Source organism: Mustela nigripes, chromosome 9 (assembly GCF_022355385.1).
Source record: "Mustela nigripes isolate SB6536 chromosome 9, MUSNIG.SB6536, whole genome shotgun sequence".
NCBI classification, from domain to species: Eukaryota; Metazoa; Chordata; class Mammalia; order Carnivora; family Mustelidae; genus Mustela; species Mustela nigripes.
Genome location: NC_081565.1, coordinates 32,972,672 through 32,996,552, shown reverse-complemented (window position 1 = coordinate 32,996,552; position 23,881 = coordinate 32,972,672). Strand labels below are relative to the sequence as shown.

At 40.3% G+C, this 23,881-nt stretch overlaps 2 protein-coding genes across 3 annotated transcripts in view; one reads left to right on the top strand and one right to left on the bottom strand.

Annotated features, from left to right (window-relative positions):
* TSTD2 (thiosulfate sulfurtransferase like domain containing 2) overlaps positions 1-5,196 on the bottom strand; it is a 30,792-nt gene extending 25,596 nt beyond the window's left edge. For both annotated transcript variants that reach the window (XR_009406265.1, XM_059411235.1), the window contains exons 1-2: positions 5,042-5,196; positions 2,610-2,822 (exon numbers count right to left, since the gene is read on the bottom strand). Coding sequence is in view for 1 of the 2 variants with exons in the window: in XM_059411235.1 (XP_059267218.1) it covers positions 2,610-2,774 (165 nt within the window). In the remaining variant the exon portion in view is untranslated. The remainder of the gene's footprint in view (positions 1-2,609; positions 2,823-5,041) is intronic.
* A 77-nt stretch (positions 5,197-5,273) lies between these two features.
* The window catches only part of NCBP1 (nuclear cap binding protein subunit 1), a 39,497-nt gene continuing 20,889 nt past the window's right edge, over positions 5,274-23,881 (top strand). The window contains exons 1-8 of the mRNA XM_059411234.1: positions 5,274-5,735; positions 12,611-12,699; positions 13,270-13,370; positions 15,410-15,566; positions 18,003-18,110; positions 18,450-18,571; positions 20,303-20,372; positions 21,287-21,502. Of these exons, the coding sequence (XP_059267217.1) occupies positions 5,702-5,735; positions 12,611-12,699; positions 13,270-13,370; positions 15,410-15,566; positions 18,003-18,110; positions 18,450-18,571; positions 20,303-20,372; positions 21,287-21,502 (897 nt within the window). The 5' untranslated portion in view covers positions 5,274-5,701. The remainder of the gene's footprint in view (positions 5,736-12,610; positions 12,700-13,269; positions 13,371-15,409; positions 15,567-18,002; positions 18,111-18,449; positions 18,572-20,302; positions 20,373-21,286; positions 21,503-23,881) is intronic.

Below are 23,881 nucleotides of genomic sequence, written 5' to 3'. Positions count from 1 at the left end.
ACCAGCCTCTCAACAACTGTTCCCTTCTGGTCTAATGGGGATATATAATATTTATATATACATGTGTGTATATGTGTGTTTCTTAACTTTTTTAATGCATATGGAGACTACCAAAAATAGGCACTCTAAACATTGGTCATTGACATGAAGCACCACTGTGGAACCATCCTAGCTGCTCACAACTGTATCTGGACTGTTCTAAGAACTGTCTAAGACTGAAGCAGCAGGAAATTACACTGGAGAGCATTTTTTTTAGGATTTATGAGAGTAAACCCTTCAAAATAGGAGGGAAAAAAAAGGAGATAGTATATACATCAATATAAGTGCTTCTTTATAGTAAACTTGGGATTTTCAAATCTTATCTGGTCTTTTAAGGCCTCGTGAACAAGGCATTGAGGGCCCAGCAACGTTTAGGGTCCATGTGGAGTCTGTTCAAGAAGAGACAGGCCAGAGCCAGGATGGCAGCTCAGAGGCCCACAAGGGGAAAGCAGGCCCTGGTAGGGAGGCAGCTTGGCAGGGTGAGTACACTTTACATACAGAAGAAAAAGCAAATAAGGAAATACACTAGAACTAATAGGAACTCAGTTTCTCACCAAATCACATCAAATAGGGAAGTTATAAATATGGGGAAGGGAGAGTTAGGAAAAACTCTTATGAGGCTGGGATAGAACTGGTTCATATTTAGAGAGTAGTAAATATAGAAGTGTATGTATGTATGTATAGAAGTTTATGTATAGCACATGTAGACTTTTGTGAATTTATCTATATAGTTTCCTAGCTCCATACATCAGAGGTCCTGGGAGAGGCAACATTTAGTAGCAAAGAGTTTGCTGAGCCTCCAGGTTTTGGTTTTGACAGTCCTCTGCTAGAAGGAACCAGAGCTCCGTGAAGAAATGTTTGATTCCAGGGACGGGTCAGGAAAAATTCAAGATGAGCCTGGAATACTTTATTCAGTCAGAAAGTGAGGAAGTGCTCAAAGAATGATGGGAGCAAGTCGAAAGGACACAGATACTAGCTTAAAAGAGCTCTCAGCCAAATATGAGATAATCTGAGCATCAAAATCAATAGTAACATAATGGCCTATATCCTGAGTCCACACAGATACAAATAAATTGGGAGAAGAGAAAGTTTTTCCTTAGAGCAGAATGCCAAACACTATCTAGAAGGAATCTAGAAGAACAAATCTAGAAGGAATGAAGCAATTAGAAAATCACCCTTCGGCAACCTTCATAGTAACAATCAACTAAGCAAACAAACATCAAAGAATCTAAAACTTACAGATGAAAGTTGGATGAGGAATAAGATAATTACACAGTCTCAAACCATTTCCCCCCAGAATACTGAGCAATTAAAAGGGGGAAAAATATTTTTATAGCAGAAAAATCTGACAGGCACTCCCTTAACTAAGTAACCAAAGTTAACATCATCAATTTGAGACAAACTGCCACTGTGAACCCCCTGATACCTGATAGATTGTAGCCAGATGAACAGAGCATCTCTTGTGGAACAGTCTTATTAAAAAAACAAACAAACAAACAAAAAAAACACTAATCTCAATGTAACGGTAAGGAAACATGAGTGAAAATCAAAGGGATGGTCTACAAAATAACTCATGCAATCTTCAAATATATCATGGTCATAATTTCAGGGTAGAAAAAATGAGAGAGTGCTCCAGACTGAGGAGGATATAAGATATGGCAACTCAATGTAACATGTTGACCCTAGAGTAGATCTATAAAAGCCATTTGGGACACCTGATGAAACATGAATGGAGCTTGTGTGCAAGGGGATATGAGGATCCTCTTTACAATTCTGGCAACTGTTCTCCAAGTCTGAAATTACTGCAGGATGATATTTGAAAAAACCTTTCTGTACCCTTTGGGTTTCATTTTCAAGGACATCTTGTGAGACTGAGAGCAGAGGGGCAACAGAGGAGAAGTTATAAGTAATGAAGACATCTATTCTTCACTGACGTGAAGCCAAAAAAACTAACTGCAGAAGGACAGCAGACTGGAGGTTAGAAAACTGAGTCTCAATTGCATGTCCTCCGCCAAGTCCTGTTCCTTCCTCGGGCTTCAAGAGGAGGAGGTTTGAGATAATGATCTCTGAAAAAAGGATAAATGACATAGAAAAGCAGCATATCAATGGACCTCCCATTATAATCCAATCCCACTGTCCTCAGTAAGCTTGCACAACCATTCTGGGTTGTTCATCTTTCTCCTCACCAAGAGAACCCAGCCAGCTAGATCAGATCAGGAGCCTTACATGGCAACTATCCTACTGCGTATCTGTTCTCCTAATGACAAGATCTCCCAGGTTCCTGTGATTCTAACCCTAGGTGGGAAAAAAAAATCCAGCCCATCTGTCTAGGATCTATCCTCAAGTACTCAACCATAACTGTTACAGAGCCATACCTTGCCCATGATTCTTCTTTGCCTGGCACTGACTTAAGATCACTGGATCATGACCCTGACTGGAACTTACTTTGAACATGGCAGCAGCCTCCTTCTCCCTGGAGGAAAACCTTGATGACTGATGAGCTACTAATAGATGTATCTGAGTTAACCTTCATACACGATCCTGAAACAAGAGCCATATAGCCATTTTACCTTTTTCTTGGCATATGGGTATTTCTTCTTTGTACTGACATCTAACTCTGCTTTGAGACTGCTACTGGGATTGATAAGCCTTGTGTCTTTTAAATCTAGGTCGGAAAATCTTAAAACACAGGCCTCCAGGTCATCTCCTTGGTCTGGTGAAGTGAAAGAAGGCATCTGGTTTGATTGCAGTCGTAGGGCAGGTTCCTTTCAATTCACTTTCTCCTAGGAAGCAAGGGAGAAACAACAATGTCAGTCTTTGATTCCACCTGAAGTAAACTTGAATCAATCAGTCAGGCAAATGAGCATGGGCCCAGCAGCCCAAGCCATCCATCCATTCACTCATTCATTCAGCAAATAATTGTTTAGCACCTACTCTATGCCAAGCACTGTTCTAGACAATGGGAATATAGCAGTGAAAGAAACAGAAAAATTCTCTGCTTTCTTGGGGTTTATATTCCAGTGGGGAGAGAAAGAAAATAAACAAATGAATATATCGATTAAATTTAAAAAGTCAGATAGGAAAAAGGGCCCACAAAGACAAAAAGCAGGGTAGGGAGTCAGGAGTGATGGAGTCCACACGGATACAAAACAGAGTGTAGGTAAAATCTTTCTGAGGCAGTAGCATTTGAGCAGGAACCTCAATTAGGGGTTAGCCCTACAAACATTTAAGGTAAATGATACCAGAAAAGCACCAGATACAACCAAAATCAACCAAGCTATGTGCTAGTACCTTCAGTTATAAACACTTTGTTCTTCTTTGCCCTTTAATTTTAGAGCTGTGCAAATTCCATTCCTTAGATGACATAACAACTAAGAAAGCCCCATTTTAATAAACAGAAATATAAAATATAAAAATCTCTAGTATGGCCAAATCTTGTCAAAATGGACATATTACCAACCCCATTCAAACCACCATCATTTTTTTTTAATTTATTTGAGCAGAGAGAGAGCACAAGTGGGAAGGAGGGTCAGAGAGAGAGAGGGAGAAGCACCCTCCGCCCCACCTGAGCAGGAGCCCAAGACCAGGACCTGAGCTAAAGGCAGATGCTCCACCCACTGAGCCACCCAGGCATCCCAAGCCACCATCATTTCTTGACTGAATTACTGCAATACCCTAACTGCTCTCTTCCTCAGAGTTTACTAAAAGTAGTCCAGACTTCTCAACATACTCTGATAAAGTTTAAAGTCCTTCCAAAGCCCCTCCCACCACCACCTCTCTAGTCTCTTCTACTACTGTCCCTTTGATCACTCTTCTGACTGCACTATGTCTGTTCATTCCTGAATGGATCACTAGCACCAAGAAAGCAAGGGTCTTCTTTTGTTCACCTCTTCACCCTTAGCACTGCCTGGCATACAGAAGATGCTAAATGTCAATAAGTACAACATTTGTAGAATGAAATAAACCAGTGATTGGATAGCCAAGACAGGCTTCACTAAGGACTTGATGTTTGAGCGGGATACCTAAGGGACAAGGAGCCATCCATGCAGATTTAAGAGCAGAGGCTGAGGAAATAGTATAAATTCCTCAAATGGGAAGGAGCTTGCCTTTTATTTATTTTTTCTTAAAGATTCTATTTACTTATTTGAGAGAAAGAGAGAGCATGAGAGGGAAGAGGTCAGAGGGAGAAAGACTCCCCACTGAGCAGGGTGCCTGATGCGGGACTCGATCCTGGGACTCCAGGATCATGACCTGAGCGGAAGGCAGTTGCTTAACCAGCTGAGCCCCCCAGGCGCCCAGTAGCTTGCCTTTTAGAGAAACAGGAAGAAAGAATGGATGCAGGGCAGTGATGAGAGAGCACAGACCTGTAGGTCCGGGTATGAAGTTTGCGATGCAAAGTAACTGGAGTGTTGTAAGCAAAGGCGTAACGTGGTCTGATTCTGGATTTGTCTTGAAAGTAGAGGTGGCAAAACTTACAGATAGACTGTTATGTTAAGAAGTAAAGGAAAAGGAGGACCCAAGAATGACTCCGACCTACACTTTTGGATGAAGCAATCAGGTGGATGGTGCCATTCACTGAAATGGGTATGGCTGACAGGAATAGGTTAGGACAGGAGAGTGAAACAAGAGCTCCAGTTCGACGTGTGGAATTTCAGTGACCACGGACCAGGCAGTCAGATAAGCAGGTGTGGTGCTCATCAGAGACGCCAGGGCAGGGGACGTTCACATCCATGTAAACAGGGACCCCATATTGTAAACATTACTAAAGCAACCACCTGTTCCTTCCCAAATAACTGAGAAGGGTGACGGGTAGGACGACCGCCGGAGGAACCCCGTAGCAGGAGGAACTTTCTCCGGCGGCTGTTCAGTGCCTGGAGCCTCCAGCGCGGCGCCGCCCCCTGCCCGGCCCCACCCCGCGCGCCGGGCCGGGCCGGGCCAATCGTTCCGCCCGGCTTTCCCGACGAGGCAAAGGCCCGGAAGTGGGAGTAAGAGGAGCACGCACCCGCCAGTCCCGGTCCTTTCTTAGATCTCTCTTCATCGAGCCGTGTCCGCCTAGCAATATTCACTGCTCCCCGTCCCAAGACCTTCCACCTGTCCCCGACCTGGAGTTCACGGAGGAAGGAACCCTGGAGACGTCACCTCGCCCCGGAAGTCTTCGGGGGTGGGGTGGGGAGGGAGGTTGTTGGCGAAAGGGCCGCCGGGAAATACCGCGAGCCCCGGGGAGGGTCTGAAGTTGAGGCGGGGACTCCAGTGTGCGCGGTGGACCAGCAGCCGTCAGGTTTGGCTCGCGGCCGGCGGCCTCCGGCTGGCTGAAGAGGCGGTGCTTTCCGCGTGTTCCCGGAAGGACTTAGAGCGAAAGGCGGGAGAAGGAAGCAGCCGAAAGGCGGAGGAAGCCTGAGGGGGTGGTTGCGTGCGGACCGGACGCTCTGGGCCTGCTGAGCTTCCAGACGCCGGCTCTCGGGCACCCGAGCCAGCCGAACCCAGCCGAACCCAGCCGGCCGCCTCTCCTGCTTGCGCTGCTGCACCCGTCGGGAGCGAGTGCGCCTGCGCGCCTGCCACCGCGCGCGCCTGGTCGCTGTCCTCTCACCGGCCGGCGGCCCGACAGTTCCTGCCCCGCTCCCCTCCCGGCCTCGCTCAGCTCGGCAGCGCCCCGGCGTGCGGCATGTCCCGGCGGCGGCACAGCGACGAGAACGACGGTGAGTGCCCTCGGCCGGACCGCCGAGGCCGCGCCCACGCGGGGGCCGAGGTCTCGGGGACTCAAGGAAAGGGATGGGAAGCCCCCCCCCAACACACACACCCCGGCAGCGTTTGGGGGACCAGGCAGGCAGAGCGGGAATGTGGCCGAGCGACTTCTAAAAAGCCTCCCGCTGTCCCCCTCCCCAACTCCTTTAGTGGCTGGCCTCGTGGACCTCTTGGTCTCTAAGGACTCCTCAGGATCTGGTCTTTAGTACCGCCGAGTAGGGAAGCACACCTGGGTCTGTGCGGCCACCTCTTAGGCCACAATGACAGGTACCCAATAGTCCCGGTGTCTCGTTTTGACCCTCAGACTGCACCTGAAGAAGGGCTCCCTGAAGGGAAGAAACAAAGCGGTGAGTGGGAGATCTGATGAACCGCAATCTGAGAGCTCTGCTGTCCCCCCTCATCCGTTGGTTTGCCTTCTTTCGTGCTGCAAGGAGAGAAGTCTGTTACCCACACTCACCCACATCTGTTTACCAATAAACAGATGCACATTGTTACGGTAGATTTCGAACTGGCTGCAAGTGTAGTTCCCTCATGAAGAGAAAACTAACTGGAGACCACTTAGGGATTGAGATCAGGGGTTCTCTACTCCATTTGGGTGGTTTGCGCTCCAGGGGATCATGATGTTGCCACCATAAAAACCAAGGATAATTTTGCTAAAAACAGGAAAGGATGGGGCGCCTGGGTGGCTCAGTGGGTTAAAACCTCTGCCTTCAGCTCAGGTCATGATCTCAGGGTCTTGGGATCGAGCCCCACGTCGGGCTCTCTGCTCAGCAGGGAGCCTGCTTCCCCCTCTTTCTCTGCCTACTTGTGATCTCTCTCTCTCTGTCAAATAAATAAACAAAATCTTAAAAAAAAAGAAAAACAGGTAAAAGATGCTTACATTACAGAAATGCGTCAAAAACATACGTTCACCAAACAAGGAAGAAACTGAGTAATTCTGTTATTATATTCTAGCTTATTGTTCTTTAAAAGGGATGTGGTGTGGTGGTTAAGAGGCCAGACTTTGGAATCCGAGGGTTTAAGTTCAAAGCTAGACTCTACCATTACTTCATGATCTTTCCCAGACTCTCTCACCTCTGTAAGGCTTAGTCTGTAATGTAGAAATTTAAAGTAGAAGTCTATAATGTAGTGATACATACCTCTTCTCAGTTTTATGAGGGTGGAGTTAATACATGTAACAAATATCTCATGATGATATTTACTTATCATCTGTTAATGCTTAAGAATTGACAAACATTGGCAGATGTCAATGATATAAGAAAAAATATGGAAGAAAATGTTTTATTTAATTAATTTTCTTCACTAACATTTTCTTATCCTTGAGTTTTGGGACATTTGGGAGTAGGAACAGAATCACATGTCTTTGGTTTTAATAATGAAACATTGGATCTCTGCTAGGGAATGGCTTGAGAGAATATTCTCCTAAGTTCATCTTTATCTGATACCTAAGGATCCAGAGTTTTAGTGCAGTAAACATGGAGACATAGCTAGCAGTGCCCAGACACTGGTAAAAGCAAGTCCAGGGTTCTCTTCACTATCGAAGTATTCTATGTTGCGTGCTTAGATACTTTTTTTTTCTAAACACATGAGGTTTTTTTTGTATAATGGACATACAGGCACAGAAAACACAGTTTTCATATGCTTTGAGTTGGATTCGTTAAAATTAATGTGAAGTGATTGCTTGGGGTTTAGGGAACTCGAGTCTTTTAAATTTCTTCCCATTTTCTTGCTTTTCTCATACTTTCTTTTTTCCACTCTTCTCCCTTCTGGGGCACCCTTAAAGGGAGAGAAAATGTTTCCAGAGAGCAACCTGGAGAATTGAATGTGAATATGTAGAAAACAACTTTCGCTTTTGCTACTGTGATGGTGGCATAACTTTCTTGGGAGTTAGTTTCTTTTAATACCAGCTGGACAGTAAATCATGGTCCATTTGGAATCTTAGAATAATTAAGACAAAAAGAAGTAAAATGAATTAATTAAAGTTTACTCTGGTCAATAATTTAGTAGTAGAGGGGCAGCTTGTAGTTCTGTGGGATACTCTACCAAATCTGGAACTTTTATAAATTGTTCAGCTGGGGTTTACCCTAAACAGTGAGCTAAATAATTTAGCTAAGTATCTACTGATTTTTGAATATCTGAAATAGTAGACATTTAAATGTTATAGAAGGCTATTTTAAAATAGCCTAAATTGTAGTAGTCATAATTAATTTGATACATTTGAGCACTTCTGTATTATTGTCAGCTCTTATCTGTCACTGGCTGCCATGACTTTCCATATGCTTGACAAGATACAATCATTTATTCAACAAGCCTTTAACAGTGCCAGGCACTGTCCTAACTACTGGCAGTACAGTAGTGAACAGTGTAATGGTTAAGCCTGCCTTTTACAGACAGAACACAATCAAATAAAATATAGTGCATCACATGGTGGTAAGTGCTATGGAGAAAAACGAAAATGGGTAAAGAGGGTAGAGACTGTTGGCGAGGTGGATTTGCTGTTTTATTAGGGTTGATCAGGAAAGGCTGCACTATGAATGGCATCTGATCAAAGACTTGCAGGAAATAAGGGAGCAAACCAGGTGGCTGTATGGGGAAAAGAGGTCTAAGAAAAGAGAACCGTGAGTGCAGAGGACTTAAAGCTCGAGCATTCAAGGAGGCCAGTGTCCCTGGAGCGGAGCGGAGTGGGAGAGGTGGGGTTGGGAAGTTGTAGGAACTAAGATCAGAGAGGTTGGGAGGATCAGCTCATAGAGGGCTTAATAGAGTTAAAGCTCATAGAGTTTTAAAATTGTATCTCTTTGTTGAGACTAGAGTATCCAGGATCCAGGGAAATAAGTTAGGAGACTACCAGTCTAGTTCTGCCGGAGTAGAGTTCAGTTTGTAGAGAAGGAGAGGGAAACCCTAAGTTGGAAATTAGTGTGTGTGGATACTGGTTCAATGCTAAATCTAACTGATTTATTAGAATACCTTTAAGAATTTCTCTGAAGCTTTTCAGTTATTATAGGATATACATATAACAGCTGTTCAGTATATTGCTTATTTTGTTCCTCTGAGAAAGTATATCATCCATAACCTTTGTCAAAAACCCACATTAAACCCTTTTTAAGCTACTTAGAATTAGGTCCTTATCTTTCAGACTATGACTACTTTTTTAACTTAACTGTACAAAAAATGATTAGAGGTGGAAGGATTTGTTACTCCAGGGAAGAGTATAGTTTGTTTCAGGCATGATAGTTACCTCTGCCTTAAATCTTCAAAATCAAGGTACTTTACTTTTGCCTTTTACCTGGTTGGTTTTGCTACTTTACTTTCTTTTTTATAGGGTTGGTCTTTGTTTTCCAGTTTGTGGGTTTTATAATAATAAGGGTTTAAGATGTAGTTCAGTATATCCATATAAAGTTAGGATTTGTCTTACAGAGAAAATACTGGTGTATGGAGATACTTTCAAAAAATTTTTTTAAGATTTATTTATTGGAGAGAGAGAGAGTACACATACAAGCAGGGGGAAGGGCAGAGGAAGAGACAGAATCTCAAGCAGATTCCATGTCCAGTGTGGAGCCTGATGCAGGGGTTCTTCCTCATGACCCTCAGATCAAGACCTGAGCAGAAATTAAGAGTCAGAGGCTCAACCCTCTGAGCTACCCAGGTGCCCACAAATGTGTTTTAATAAAGACCTGTCTCTGTTTCTCTCCTATACTAGCCAAGGGTATGAAGTGGCAATATATAACTTGAATCTATATTATAAAACTTCTGCATTGATACATTTAATATAAAATCTGTTCTTGCTTTGGGAGCTACCATAGATAGGTTTTCTTGAGGGCATATGAAAACATCCTGCTAATTCCCAAAATTTTATTCTTAATGAACGTGCTTTATTCAGTGTGCCCAGGTTCTCTTCTGAGTTCAATATCCTGTACTGTCATGAGTTCAGATATGTCTGTGATTTTACCACCCCTCCTTCATATCCTCTCAAATATCAGGTGAGAGTGGGCCATATCTGCTTAATACTTTCTGCCTCCTCCCATTCTCCAAACAAAACGTGTGCTTTCTTATAGTCGTCAGAATGGCAAGAGAGAAAATAGGAGTTGTAGTTCAGGGAGGACCATGTACTTGTATTTTCTGTTTTCTTCAGAAATCCTCCTTCTTTCCTACTGCATTATTTTCTCCTTTTCTAGGTTACAAGAGGGTCTGGGAGGGTTGCTTTAAACACTGGAATGTGATTCCAGATTGATTTGGGAACAGGCCAGCTGGAGAGTAATTTAGGGAGGATGTCGAGGGTGGGATGTGAGATAAAGGGTGAGTGGAGTAGATGGGCCAGAAAGAAAGTAATGGTAGTTAAAGTTTAAAAAACAGTAATTTTTTTTTTTTTTAAATGCTCTCATTCAGCTAGTTTTTCACTATCTGCTTTTCCCAACTATACTGGAATCTGGTTCTGAAGAACACCGTTAGTATATTCTGCTTTCTAGACAGAGTTGCTCAGCCATCATTGACATTTCGAACTAGATTATTCTTTATTGTTGGGAGTTGTCCTAAGCAATGTAATAATGTTTAGCAGAATCCATGGCCTCTGCCCACTGGATGTCATTAGCACTCCCCCAGTTGTGACAGCTAAAAATGTCTCCAGAGATTGCCACGCTGCCCCTAGCGGGGGCAAAACTCACCCAATTAAGAACCACTGCTATTTTAACATCCTGGCTGTCAGCTTATATAAACATTGCTTTGAATATGAGGGTTTTTTCAGTGAATAAATCCTAGAAATAGATCCTAGAAATAGAAGACTTTCGTGTCAAAGTTGGCTGTTTGGGTGATGGAACCATTATAGATCCTGTAATGTAGTAGGTTTGATGCATATTTGAGAATGAAGGTCACTGATTTCACTGTGTCACACATGTCTACGTTACATGGGCTGGGATCTCCAGGAATACATCTCAGCTCTGTAACACTGCGTGTGTGTTAAATCTTTTTATGGCATTATCCTTTCAAAACTATATTCATTTATTATTTAAGCCAGATCATAATAATAACAAGGGATCAGGGGGGTCAAAGCACAAAGTGCTTTACTCTGTGGCCTTGTATAACACTTCCATCTGGTCCTATCTGGATTGTAACAGATTGGTTTTATTCAGCTAAGTTCAAGTGGTACTTGAAGATCATTTCAGTCATTAAAGAGACTTAACACCCAAGCTTAGGATAGTGGAGCGCTGTTTTGTAAGAATCACCATATATTTTAAGCCAGATGTTACAGTGGCAAGTAAGTGATTATGAATTCTATAAAAATGGCCCAGTTCCTTTGTCTATACTAGTCTGGAGAAGATTGAGGTTATATTTAACTTACTCCTGGGTAATTCTAGATCCAAGTGCAGATTTCATTATTAATGCAGATCCCTAACACTGTTACAGAGTATTGCTTCCTTGTTCACATGCTGTCCTAAAAATCTAATCAGTGGAAATCAAAATTCAATTATATTGGGAGACTAGCCAACATTGTGTTTATCAACAGCATCATGTTCTATACTTAACACTATTAATTTAAAAATTCTAAGCGGTAGGTTATCCCACAAAATGATATAAGGTGTGTGTATTAAGGTTTTAAACAAAATGGCAAGAGATGATTAATAGTAAGAATCTGAACAATAGTAGACAGTTCAGTGCCTAAGTTGATTTGTAGTTTGTTCACCTTGAATTCTTCAGCAACCAAAAGGACAGATGGATGATTGGTAATGATTTCAGTGTGGTAGGGTTTTTGTGGTTTGGTTTTTTTGTTTTTGTTTTTGTTTTTAGATTCTTTGAATGATACAGTTTTTTAACATAATAGACTAGTGATTGAAGTAGGAAATGATAAAACATACTTTTCCCCCACCAATTATTTGATAAAGTGCTCAGGATGTTTCTTTGAGTATACGTCTGTTGATTATGATTCCCATTGCTTGGGGTAAGCAATACCCTAATACTGCATGGTCTACAGAACCAAAGCTATTAATTGAAGAGTTAGAAGTTCAGACCCCTGTGAAACTACTGAGGAATCCTAATGTTTTATGTTCCCTTTCCCATCTTCTGAAGTTTTTTTGTTTGTTGGTTGGTTTTTGGTTTTGGGTTTTTTTGGTGTTTTTTTTTTTTTTTTTTTTTTTTTGGCCTAGTCTAGTCTTTCCAAAACATTTAGCTTGGTTTTTGTACCCATATATCATCAGTTTGCAAAATAATTTTCATTACTAGAATAATGAGTACTGCTGGCAATAGGAGGCTTTAGGACCAAGCAACTGAAGATCAGTGAACAATTCTGTCTAAAGAATGGGAGTAGCAGTAGAGGAGTGTTCCACAGAATAACTACAGTGGTTAGGATGTTATAAGCAGCTTTCCTGTCTATCCCCAGGAGTGGACAGGGTTGCTGCCTTGCATAGCCTCATGGGGCACTAGTCACAGCAAACTGAACATAACGAATGCCTTTTGGAGTTACAATAGTGTCCATGGAGTATGGAGACCTTTGGTGGATCTAGCTAGCCCAGTCAGAGAGGTGGTGGGTCAGTTAAGAGCTTCTCCTGTACCCCCTACCTCATCTACTTCTCCACCTCCTTTCTTCCTTCCTCCCTCCTCTCCCCCTCTCCCTCAGTGGTTTTTGTGTCTGTGTGTCAACTGTGCTGTTTTTATTTTATTCCTGTTTTCCCTTTTCACAGAGAAATAAAGGTCTAGGAAAAAAAAAAAAAAGAAGAGCTTCTCCGGTGTGTAAAAACTAGGGTTTCTGATAAGAAAGAAATACTAGTATTTAAAAGGTTAAGTAAAATTTGCAATAGCGGATTCATCGTGTAATACTAATTTTTTTACATTATTGAAACAGGAGGACAACCTCACAAAAGGAGAAAGACCTCTGATGCCAATGAAACTGAAGATCATTTGGAATCATTAATATGCAAAGTGGGAGAAAAGGTATGTGTCAAATAGGCCCAAACTGTGATGGGGTTACGGTTGTAGTTGACCGTGCTTGATTCATTTCTGGAGCTGAAACTTGGTGATCTAGGTTTTAGGTGAAACTTGTATTACCATTAATCTGTATCCCAACATAAATTCATTTTAAACCCTTGGGATGCAGATAATTAAGAGTTAAATGTTTTTAGTAACCGCCATATAACATAAATATGAATCTTAGAAGAGACTTTAAGGAATAACCCTCTCAGTTTATAAATAATGAACCAAACAAGTCCTGGATACCTAAGGTAATTTGCTCAGAGTCTTATATTAAGTGTGAGATACCAGAGAGCCAATGATGTCTCCCATTTCTGATTCTTACTCTGCTACCTTAGACTGCTTGCTTTTAAAATTTCATTCATTCTCTTTTTATGAATTTCTAAAGAACAGTAACTACCTGAATTGGTTTATACTAAACCTGTCATAGTGCCTTATGCATGTAAGGCTTTAACTTTTTTATGACCACATGGAAAATTTTAACTCACTAATTGCTGAGTACTTAACAGATATTTGATATGCTGTCCTCTACAGAGTGCCTGCTCTCTGGAGAGCAACCTAGAAGGCTTGGCAGGTGTTTTAGAAGCTGATCTTCCTAACTACAAGAGCAAGATCTTAAGGCTTCTTTGTACAGTGTATGTATGCAAAAGATTTATGAATCCAGGTGATAATGTATTATCTACTCTTAAATGCTTTGGGAATGTGCAAAAGATGTGTTTACATTCATATTTCATTAGCTTTTCTTCTAATAGGAAATTTATATGAACAAAATGACCTTTGTGAACTCTTTTTTTTTCTTAGAGATAAATAAGGCTAAAATTGAGCATTTTCCTTACATTTTGTTTCTTGGAACTTTCAGATCATTTGAGTTGACTGTTTTTTTGTGAAAGTAGACAGTTTTCACATTCAGAGATTTTTCTTTGAAGCATATGCATTTAATATAAGAGTTTAATGTGTATTTTTAGCCAGTAGTACCAAACAAATGTGGGAACTGGTCACTTGAATAATAGTCCTTTTTAGAAAACTGAAGAAGCTTTTGAAGCTATTACTTTGAGTTAAGTTAGCTAGAACAAATATTATTTAATCCACGAGTAAATTAAAGTGGGAAAAGACTCATGAAATCATGAAACAGTCTTTCCCATGGTGGAATTAACAATCCAGGCTTTCTCATCTGTTAGATGGACATTGATCATTCTGAATTTTATGCTTTGCGAAGAAATGGTCACAACTTTTGATAAAAGGGGTCTTCGTGCTGTATTTTATATTATGAGGTATTTTAAAATTTCAAACATGAAGTTGTAAGTTATTTCAAATATTTTGATTAATATTAATGCTTTAAGCTCATTTTTGAAATTTAAAAAATTATGCATAAATCATAGCTATCAGTAGATTTCATTTTAACCTCTCATAAAGTACAAATTATTTGGGTTCTAGTTTTTGAAAGAAATCCAGTTCATATTCAAGAAGACCTGTCCTTAGACTAAGAAATGACTAATAAAAATTATTTTGCTGTAGTGATCTAGAAAGTGCCTTCTGTTTTGAGAGTGCTTATTAAAATAGAAGAGATTTATGCTAAAACTGTTATGGAAACCATGGCTTTGGGGGTGGAGAATATGGTTACTCTCAGAGCAAGTATTTTTTAAAACCTAAATTTGTCCCTACTGCTCTGCTAGGCACCTTGGGAAAACACAAAATGTGTAAGAGTCTGACTGATCATTAGCTCCTATTTACTTTTCTTTTTGAGAGAATTTCTAAAGGCTACCTAAATTAGGAAACAGCTTTTCCTTTTTCCAAAGGTTAATTATTGTAATCCTTTTCCCTGCTTTTCAGATAACGTTAATGAAAATTAACACACCTAGAGTAAGCAAATTGGGATGTAAAGAAATCTTACTATGTCCAAGTACCATCTTGACATTCAGCAATTTAACTGATGGGAACCTAGTTGGAAGTGATTTTAGTTCTGAATTTTTTCTTAGCAACTAGAATAGTGTTTCTCAAAGTGGAATTCTGATCCTGTGACATTTGGTTAACTAAGTTTAGAAATAGCGAATGTTCTATCTCCCCCTTAATGATTCTGCATTCAAGAAACTGATTTCACCCAGCATTCCCCAGATGTTTTACCATGGAAACATCTGTAGAACTACTCTTAGAGTTCACTAAACACATTGGAAGAAAAACTGGTCTAGCATTAATTACATTTATTTTAGTTTGATAACTTTATAATTAAAGTGTTTTAAGTAATTCTTGGATTAGCTCAAAATAAAATGAAAAATTTCAGGGGTCATGTCTGCAACTCATCTCAACATTTGTGCCTTTTCTGAAGTAGTTTTAAAAATGTAACTCAAAGTATGGGGCACCTGGGTGGCTCAGTTGGTTAAGGATCTGCCTTCAGACCAGGTCATGATCCCAGGGTCCTGGGATTGAGCCCTGCATTGGGCTCCCTGCTCAGTGGGGAGTCTGCTTCTCCCCTTCTCTCTGCCTCTTCCCCTGCTTTTGTGCACTGTCTCTCTCTGTCTTCCAAATAAAACCCTTAAAAAAATTTTTTTTAAGTATTGCTCAAAGTAACTCTGTTTCAATGTTGGTAAAATGATAAAAGATTTATATAATATAGAATTGAGCAACTTAACATAATACTGTTGTTTTGGGGTTTTCTTGTACTGGGTTCTCAAATCAGTGCGCGCCTGTTACCTGAGAAGTTGACAATTTATACAACATTAGTTGGACTGCTGAATGCCAGGAATTACAACTTTGGTGGAGAGTTTGTAGAAGCTATGATTCGACAACTTAAGGAATCATTAAAAGCAAACAATTATAATGAAGCTGTATATTTGGTAAGTTACTTTTTTGGTGTATTATGACTTAGTGTTGGGTTGGAGAGGAGAAGTGAGCTACAGCCAACGAATTTATCCTTTCTTCTGAAAGAGAGTTCCCCACTCACCACAGTAGCTGCTCTTCTTGAAATCATTCTCACTTAAGGTGCCACAGAGCTCATTACCAAATCCAGTCGCTTCTTTTCACTCTTAAATCCTAGTTGACCTTCCTGTAGCATGTGATGCTTTACATTCCTTTTTTGTCTTGGGTTTCTGCAACACCACTATCTCGGGATCTCCTGCTGCTGCCACTCCCTTCTATTCCTGTCTCCTTTTACTGGGTCATCTTCCTTTACCCCTTACATTTTGTGTTTCTCAGGATTCTGTCCTCACTTCACTTTAAACACTCTCCCCTGAAGCCTTCTTACTCTCTCATTGCATTACTAACCATCTTTATTTGGGTGACACGGCCCCCATCCTGACAAGTCAGTAACTGAATGTCCTGTTTCAGCCTTTCTCTTGAGCTCCAGACCTGTGTTCCAAATACTGCTGGATAGCCCTAAGATATCTTGCGTGGAAATTCCTAAAAGTAATGCATCATTCTGTCTTCTCTCCAAACTGCACACAGGGTCTGCTGTCTACTGCATAACCCAGCTAGGGACCTTAGTGTTAATGTTTGCCTTCCCTTTGCCCCCTCATCCTTTAAGCAATCCCCAGGTCCTGTCACGTCTGCCTTCTAAATTGCTCCAGGGCCTCTGGCATAGTTCATACCTTCCTCTCGTGCTTTTTTATTTCTTTTGTTTAAGTAAGCTTTATGCTCAGCATGAGGCTTGAACTCACGACTCCCAAGATCTAGAGTCTCATGCCCTAAACTAAACCAACCAGGCACTCCCTTCCTCTTCATCTCTTCAAATAGCCTCTTAACTGTTCTTTTGCATCCGATTCTCTGCCTTTCACTGTATTGTCTACTGTGGCACGAGACTGGTCTTCCTGTAACTCACTCTGCTCATGTTGGTATAGATCATAAACCCCTGTTCTTTCCCATTCTCTAAAGTGGAGGGTCTTAAAAGCCTGTGCAGAAGATGATTCACTGGGTTAGCAGAAATAAATATTTATCTTAAAAGAAAATGGAATTAATAAGCCCTACTAATGTGTAATACATGGATTGACAGTGAGCCAATGTGTAGTATATGTATTTATTTAAGTATGATGTATATGTTTATTTATATCACATAGAGTTGGAGGCATGTGATCAAATTCTTTTATTGAGTAAAAGAATTTATTGAGTAAAAGAATTTTATATTTTATCAAAAAAAGTTAGCCACCAATCAGGCTGTAAGATTAATTCCAGATTCCATATTGACGTTTTATGGTTGCCCCAATCTGTTTCTCTGTCCTTATATATATACATATGTGGACATATGTGTGTGTGTGTGTGTATATATATGCATACGTATATGAATACACATATACGTATGTGTGTATACATATGTATATATGTACTATGTATATATGTTGCATATATGTGTAATATGTACATGTATACACATATACGTATATATGTAATATGTATATGTGTACACATTTTTATATATATGTAATATGTATATGTGTACACACACACACATATATATATGTATACATACACACACACACACATACATCCCCCCATATACCCTCCAGCTGTCAGCGGTTACTTGCAGATCCCTGAACACATCCTTTTGAACCCTTCTGCCTAGAATAGTCTTGTTGCTCCCCACCGGAGGCATACTTCACTCATCCTTTATGACCTAGTCCTGGTGTTACCTCCTTTACAATGCTCTCCCCTACTCCTCTTAGCACTGTTCCTAGAATGCTTTTTATTTACCCTCTAGTATAGGATTCATCCTTTTGGGTTGAGATTATGCTCGTCCCACTAGACTGTGAGCTCCCACATGACAGGAATCTTAATACTGCTTAGCAGTGGCACACAAAGGATATCCAACAGATACCTGTTCAGAAATTTCCAGTTCTGTAGTCCAGGGAAAATTTTTTCACAGAGAACAGAAAAGAAGATGATAGGTTGAGGTAGCTCTGTGGAATAGGAACCTGTAAATGAAGATTCCTGCCCATCATCCTGTTCCAGTCATAACTACTCAGCTCTGCTGTTGTAGAACAAAAGCAGCCATAGACAGTATATAAATGAGTGAGCATGCTATGTTCCAATACACGTTTATTTCTGGACACTGAAACTTGATTTCATATGATTTGTATAAATTGTAAAATGCCCTTGGATTTTTTCAAGCTTTAACTATCCAAAACCACTCTTAGTTCACAGGCTACGCAAAAGAAAAATGGGCCACAGGCTAGCTTCGGCCTTAAGGGGTAGTTTTTCAGACCTGTGGTCTCAGTCATTACAAGATTGCTTGTTGTGTGGTTATATCACATTTAGATAATAGAAATTGTTTTCCCTCATAGGTCCGTTTTTTATCTGATCTTGTGAATTGTCATGTCATTGCTGCCCCATCCATGGTTGCTATGTTTGAAAATTTTGTAAGTGTAACTCAGGAAGAAGATGTACCTCAGGTAAGAAAACCCCTTATGTTGAATCTTGCCCATATAGTACAAAGAATTTTTCACTTGGTGACCTCTTAGTAATCAAAACCAAAAGATAACAGTAGATTATCACACTTTAGATTCTTAATATCTACATGCTAAGTCAGTTGCCATAGTGGTGGGTTCTCGTGGTATCTCTATGTTAATCAAATGATTCCAATAAAATTAAAACTAATAAAAGGTAGAAATGCTCTGATTAAACCAGGTGTCTTACTTAAGCCTCCATAGGATTTCATTCAAAAGTAAACACAATATGAATGAAAATTAACTAGGACATATTTTAAATTTGCCTTTTTAAAAATTCTTCAGGTGCGGAGAGATTGGTATGTTTATGCGTTTCTGTCATCTTTGCCCTGGGTTGGAAAGGAGTTGTACGAAAAGAAAGATGCAGAGATGGACCGCATCTTCGCTAACACTGAAAGCTATCTTAAGTAAGGACACAGCTCATAGTTCTTACTGATAAGATGAATGTGTTGTATTGTATCTGTTAGTATTGCCGTGTTAGTTTCATTTCTCAAAGATAAGCTGTGGGTTTCACTATGGCTTCCTCTAAGTAACTTCATTCCCCTGCTGTTGTAATTTACTGAGACCTCAGAGTAATCAAACGTTTGCTTACTTTGCTGGTCCAAAGGAGTTGATAACATAGCTCCTTTTAAGCCGCTTTGGTACATATTAGCAAAGCCATAAAATACCTTTTGTCCTGATCTTGTGAATTGTCCACAAGATCATCACATAGTGGTTCTCAAATCGTAGTATGCATAGACTCACCAATGGTACTTAAATAGGCTCCGACCCCAACCTACAGACCTACTGATTCACAGTATTGGAGAGAGAGGGTTAGCACATGCAAGGTATTTATTTCATGTAAATTAATCCCAAACCAAGTCCTTAAAACAGTGGCTCTTAACTTCTACCCAGTGCACACTTCCTGAATAATATGACACATTTCAGTTAAAATAGTCTCATGTCCTCTTATTACCTTTTCTTCCAAGTGGTGCAAAAACTTGGTTTGTCTTATTAGGTATAATACTAACAGTAGGGCTTGTTCATAAATCTAGCAGTTAACCAGCAGCATGGTAATGGTTTTGTGTCCCCTTAAGTTCTTTCAAAATAATTTTGTTTTAAGTTTTGTATTCTATCACTAGGTAACTTGTTTGGATATTGTTAATCAGTCAATTACAAACAAAGCTACAAGAAATGGAAAGATAAAAATCTCCTTTGTTCTTAAGTTACTTTTAAATGGTAAATCTCTAACATTTTTATGTTTTTGAAAGTCATACTGGTTCTTTTTAGAATGTAGGTGTTTGCAAAAGAATAAAAATAAAAGAATATGAATATCTTAACATTTGAGTATATATCCTTCCCCTTTTTTATACAGATGGTAGTCCGGTATACATACTGTTCTTCGCTTGCTTTCTTTTTCCCCACTCAATATAACTTGAACTTATTGCATAAAAGTACATAGGACTGCCTCACTGTTTGTTTTAAGATTTTATTTAGTTATTTGACAGAGAGAGAGAGCCCAAGCAGGGGTGAAGAGGCTCCCCACTGAGCAGGGAGTCTGATGTAGGACTCGATCCCAGCACACTGGGATCATGACCTGAGCCCAAGGCAGACCCTTAACCAGCTTAGCCACCCAGGCGTCCGTGCCTCATTCTTTTGTAACAGCTGTAGACTATTCCACTCTTTTAACATACCGTAATTTAACAAGTCCCTTGTTAGTAGACATTTAGGTTATTTCCAGTCTTTTGGTATTATAAACAGTGCTTCAGTGAATATCCTTTTGTATGTGTCTTCATGTATGTAAGATAATATATCTGTGGAGAGTGGGAGTTTTTAGAAAAGGCATTGCTGGGTTGAAGTGTCTTAACAATCTTAATTTTGATAGACTTAGTCAAACGGCCTTCCAAAGAGATTATACTCTTCCAGATCTCCTCTAAAGAGATGATAACAATTAATCCCTCTGCCAGCAATGTTTGAAATTGTGTGCTTGCCCACATTTCAGCAATATACATGATCAAAACTTTTGTTATCTGCCAATCTGATAGGTAAAAATGTTACTTTACTGCTTTAATTTGCACTTTATTAAATAATTATGAAGCAACTGAACATCTTTCTGTGTTGTTAGAAACCTAAGTATAGATTTTTATTTTTATGTTTAGAAGACGCCAAAAGACACATGTGCCCATGTTACAGGTATGGACGGCTGAGAAACCACACCCACAAGAAGAGGTGAGTGGATTCTCAGCGTCTCAGGATACAAGCACAGCCAGCTCTTGAGCAAATTCTTATCTCTGACCTTGTCAGATCACTCCGTTTATATACATTAGCTTGTTTTCCACATATCATATCAGTGGTCCAGCTCCTCATAGCTCTAGGTGTATAGTGGGGTTTTTTTTTTAAGATTTTATTTATTTGAGAGAGAAAACATGTGCAGGGGCAGGGGTTGGGGTCAGTCAGGGAGTGTCGGCAGTCGGAGAGGGAGAGACAATCTCCAGCAGACTCCGTGCTTAGCATGGAGCGCAACATGGGGCTTGATCCCCCAAACTCAGGATCATGACCTGAGCTGAAATCAAGAGTCAGACACTTCAACTGACTGAGCTATGCAGGTGCCCCTGGCATATAGTGCATTTTTAATAAGTGTTAGAATGTAATCAAAGCATTCCCTGTTCTGTATGATTCCAGTTACAGTTATTTATTTTTTTTTAAAAAAAATTATTTATTTATTTGACACAGAAAGAGATCACAAGTAGGCAGAGAGGCAGGCAGAAAGAGAGAGGGAAGCAGGCTCCCCGCTGAGCAGAGAGCCCAATGCAGGGCTCGATCCCAGCACCCTGGGATCATGACCTGAGCCGAAGGTAGAGACTCAACCCACTGAGCCACCCAGGCACCCCAGTTAGTTATTTTTTATTTAAATGCCCTGTTTGAAAATGGAAGTGGTCACAGCCTCAGACAGGTAGACTTTATAAAGTAATTAAAAACAAAAACTTAGCACCGTTCCTCTGTACTGTATTTAATTGCGAACAAGCTTACTCTTGTATCCTGTCTTTTATAAGGTAATGGTTTTTGGTTTACGTAGTCATAATGTTAATTTTTATGTACCTCCAAATATATATATTAATTATTAAAAATTAATCTGTCTTTAGTATTTAGATTGCCTGTGGGCCCAGATTCAGAAATTGAAAAAGGATCGCTGGCAGGAGCGGCACATCCTAAGACCTTATCTTGCCTTTGACAGCATCCTCTGTGAAGCACTGCAGCACAACCTGCCTCCTTTTACGCCACCTCCTCACACGGAAGACTCCGTGTACCCGATGCCACGGGTCATCTTCCGAATGTTTGATTACACGGATGATCCCGAGGTATGTGACCAACTGTAAGTTCCTGTCAGAGGGCTTGTACTGCATTGTACTTGTGGCCTACTCTTGTCTGAATAATGCCTGTGATACATTTTAATTTCGAGTGGTTTATTATCTGAGAGGACCAACAGCAGTGAAGTTAGCAGTTTAATTTAGTGAATGGTATCTCCTCATTATGCAAGAAATTCTGCTCAGCGTGTGCAAGTAGATTGAGAGTACAGTGTACAATAGGTTCTGCAGCCAGACTGGTCTGGGTTTTATTTTTATTTATTTATTTTTTTTAACTTTTTTTTTTTTTTTTTTTTTTTTTAGTATTTTATTTATTCATTTGAGAGAGAGGGAGAGAGACAGAGCACAAGCAGGGGGAGAGGCAGAGGGAGAGGGAGAAGCAGACTCTGCTGAGCAGGGAGCCTGACATGGGGCTCGATCCCATGGAAATTCCATGGAAATCCCATGGACGTGGAGATCATGACTGGAGCCAAAGGCAGATGCCCAACCATCTCAGCCACACAAGTGTGAGTTTGACTCACAGTGTGAGTCAAACCAGCCACATTGGTTTGAGATTTAATCCTGTTTAGTTAGATCCTAGCTGTATGATCTTGATTGAGTGAGTTACTTTCTTCTCTGCCTTTGTTTCATAATGGAATAATAATAAAAGTATGTTCTAATAAAGTTTTAATGAGGATTGAATTACTAAAGCATAAAATGCATAGAACGGTATGTGACATGAGTGCTCAATAATTTTAGCTATTATTAATAAGACTTTTTTTAAGAAAGATACCCAAGTTTTAGGGGGGGATTGGTTTTTGTTTATTGGTTTTGGTGGCTTTTTTGTTTATTGGTTTTGTTGTTCTTTGGGCCTTTTTTTGGTTTCTTAAGATTTTATCCATTTGAGAGAGAAAGCAGAGCCAGGGGTGTGGGGGTAGGGGCAGAGGGAGAGGGAGAAGCAGGCTTCCCACTGAGCAGGGAGCCTAATGTCAGGCTCCGTCCTAGGACTCCAGGATCACTACCTGAGCCAAAGGCAGACTCAACTGACTGAGCCACCCAGGCACCCCCCCCCCCAAAATACCCAATTTTTGAGATTATCTATCTCTCTCTAACTCTCACAGCTTGTCTTATTATTTGTACTATGTAATTGTTTTTTTTAAATATTATGAAATATTTTTAGGGGCCCTGGGTGGCTCAGTCATCTAAGCATCCAACTCTTGATTTCAGGCTTAGCTCATGATCTCAGGGTCCTGGGATGAAGCCCCATGAGGCTCTGTGCTGAGTGAGCATGGAGTCTGCTTGGGATTCTCTCTCTCTCTCCCTCTGCCCCTCCCTCTCCCCCACATTCATTCATTCTCTCTCTTAAGTAAATAAATCTTAAAATATTTTAGAAATATTTTTAATTTAAAAACCTCAAAGATGAGTATAAGCTGACTATAGTTTTTAAATATACATATTCTTTATTATGAAGCCAAGGTGTTAACAGCTATGACACTTCACCAATTAAGAAAATGTATGATTTTTTTTTTTTTTTTAAAGATTTTATTTATTTGACAGAGAGAGATCACAAGTAGGCATAGAGGCAGGCAGAGAGAGAGAGGAGGAAGCAGGCTCCCTGCTGAGCAGAGGGCCCGACACGGGACTCAATCCCAGGACCCTGAGATCATGACCTGAGCTGAAGGCAGCGGCTTAACCCACTGAGCCACCCAGGCGCCCAAGAAAATGTATGATTTTGATATTAACTTTTGGTATAAAATTTCACATTTTATTTTATATTTTCACATTTATATGTATTTTTTACTTATTTTATTATAATATTATGTTTTATTTATTTATTTATTTTTATTATATTTATATTTTCACATTTTATTTTATATCTTTGCATTTGAATGACTGTCTTAACTTGAACATTCCAGCAGCAAGCATGGCAAAGACTGGATCAGTTCTGCTAAAGTACCGTACCCATTGCTTAGTACATCCTAGTCAGCAGAGAATAGGGTTTCTCAGCCTTGGCACAGTTGACGTTTGGAGCTGGAGAATTCTTTGTGGTGGGGGGCTGTCCAGTGACTGTAGGATGCTTAGCAGCACCCCTGGCCTCTACCAGCAGCCTGTAGAGGGAAAATGTCAGATGTGACAACCACAACTCTCACCAGAGATTTCCAGGTGATCCCTGAGGGCAAAATTATTCCGTTTTGAGAACCAGTATTGCCATCTGAGATCAAACATGGCATTTTCTTCCTTGTGTTTTCTCTTTTCTGTTGTACCGTAAATTGCTTTTGGGCAGTGAAAATTTAGTATTTACTGGTCTCAGAGTAAAACACTGTCAGATAATCAGTTGTATTTACAGAATTATCAGTTTGCTACCCACTTTACTATACTGCATATATAGTGAAA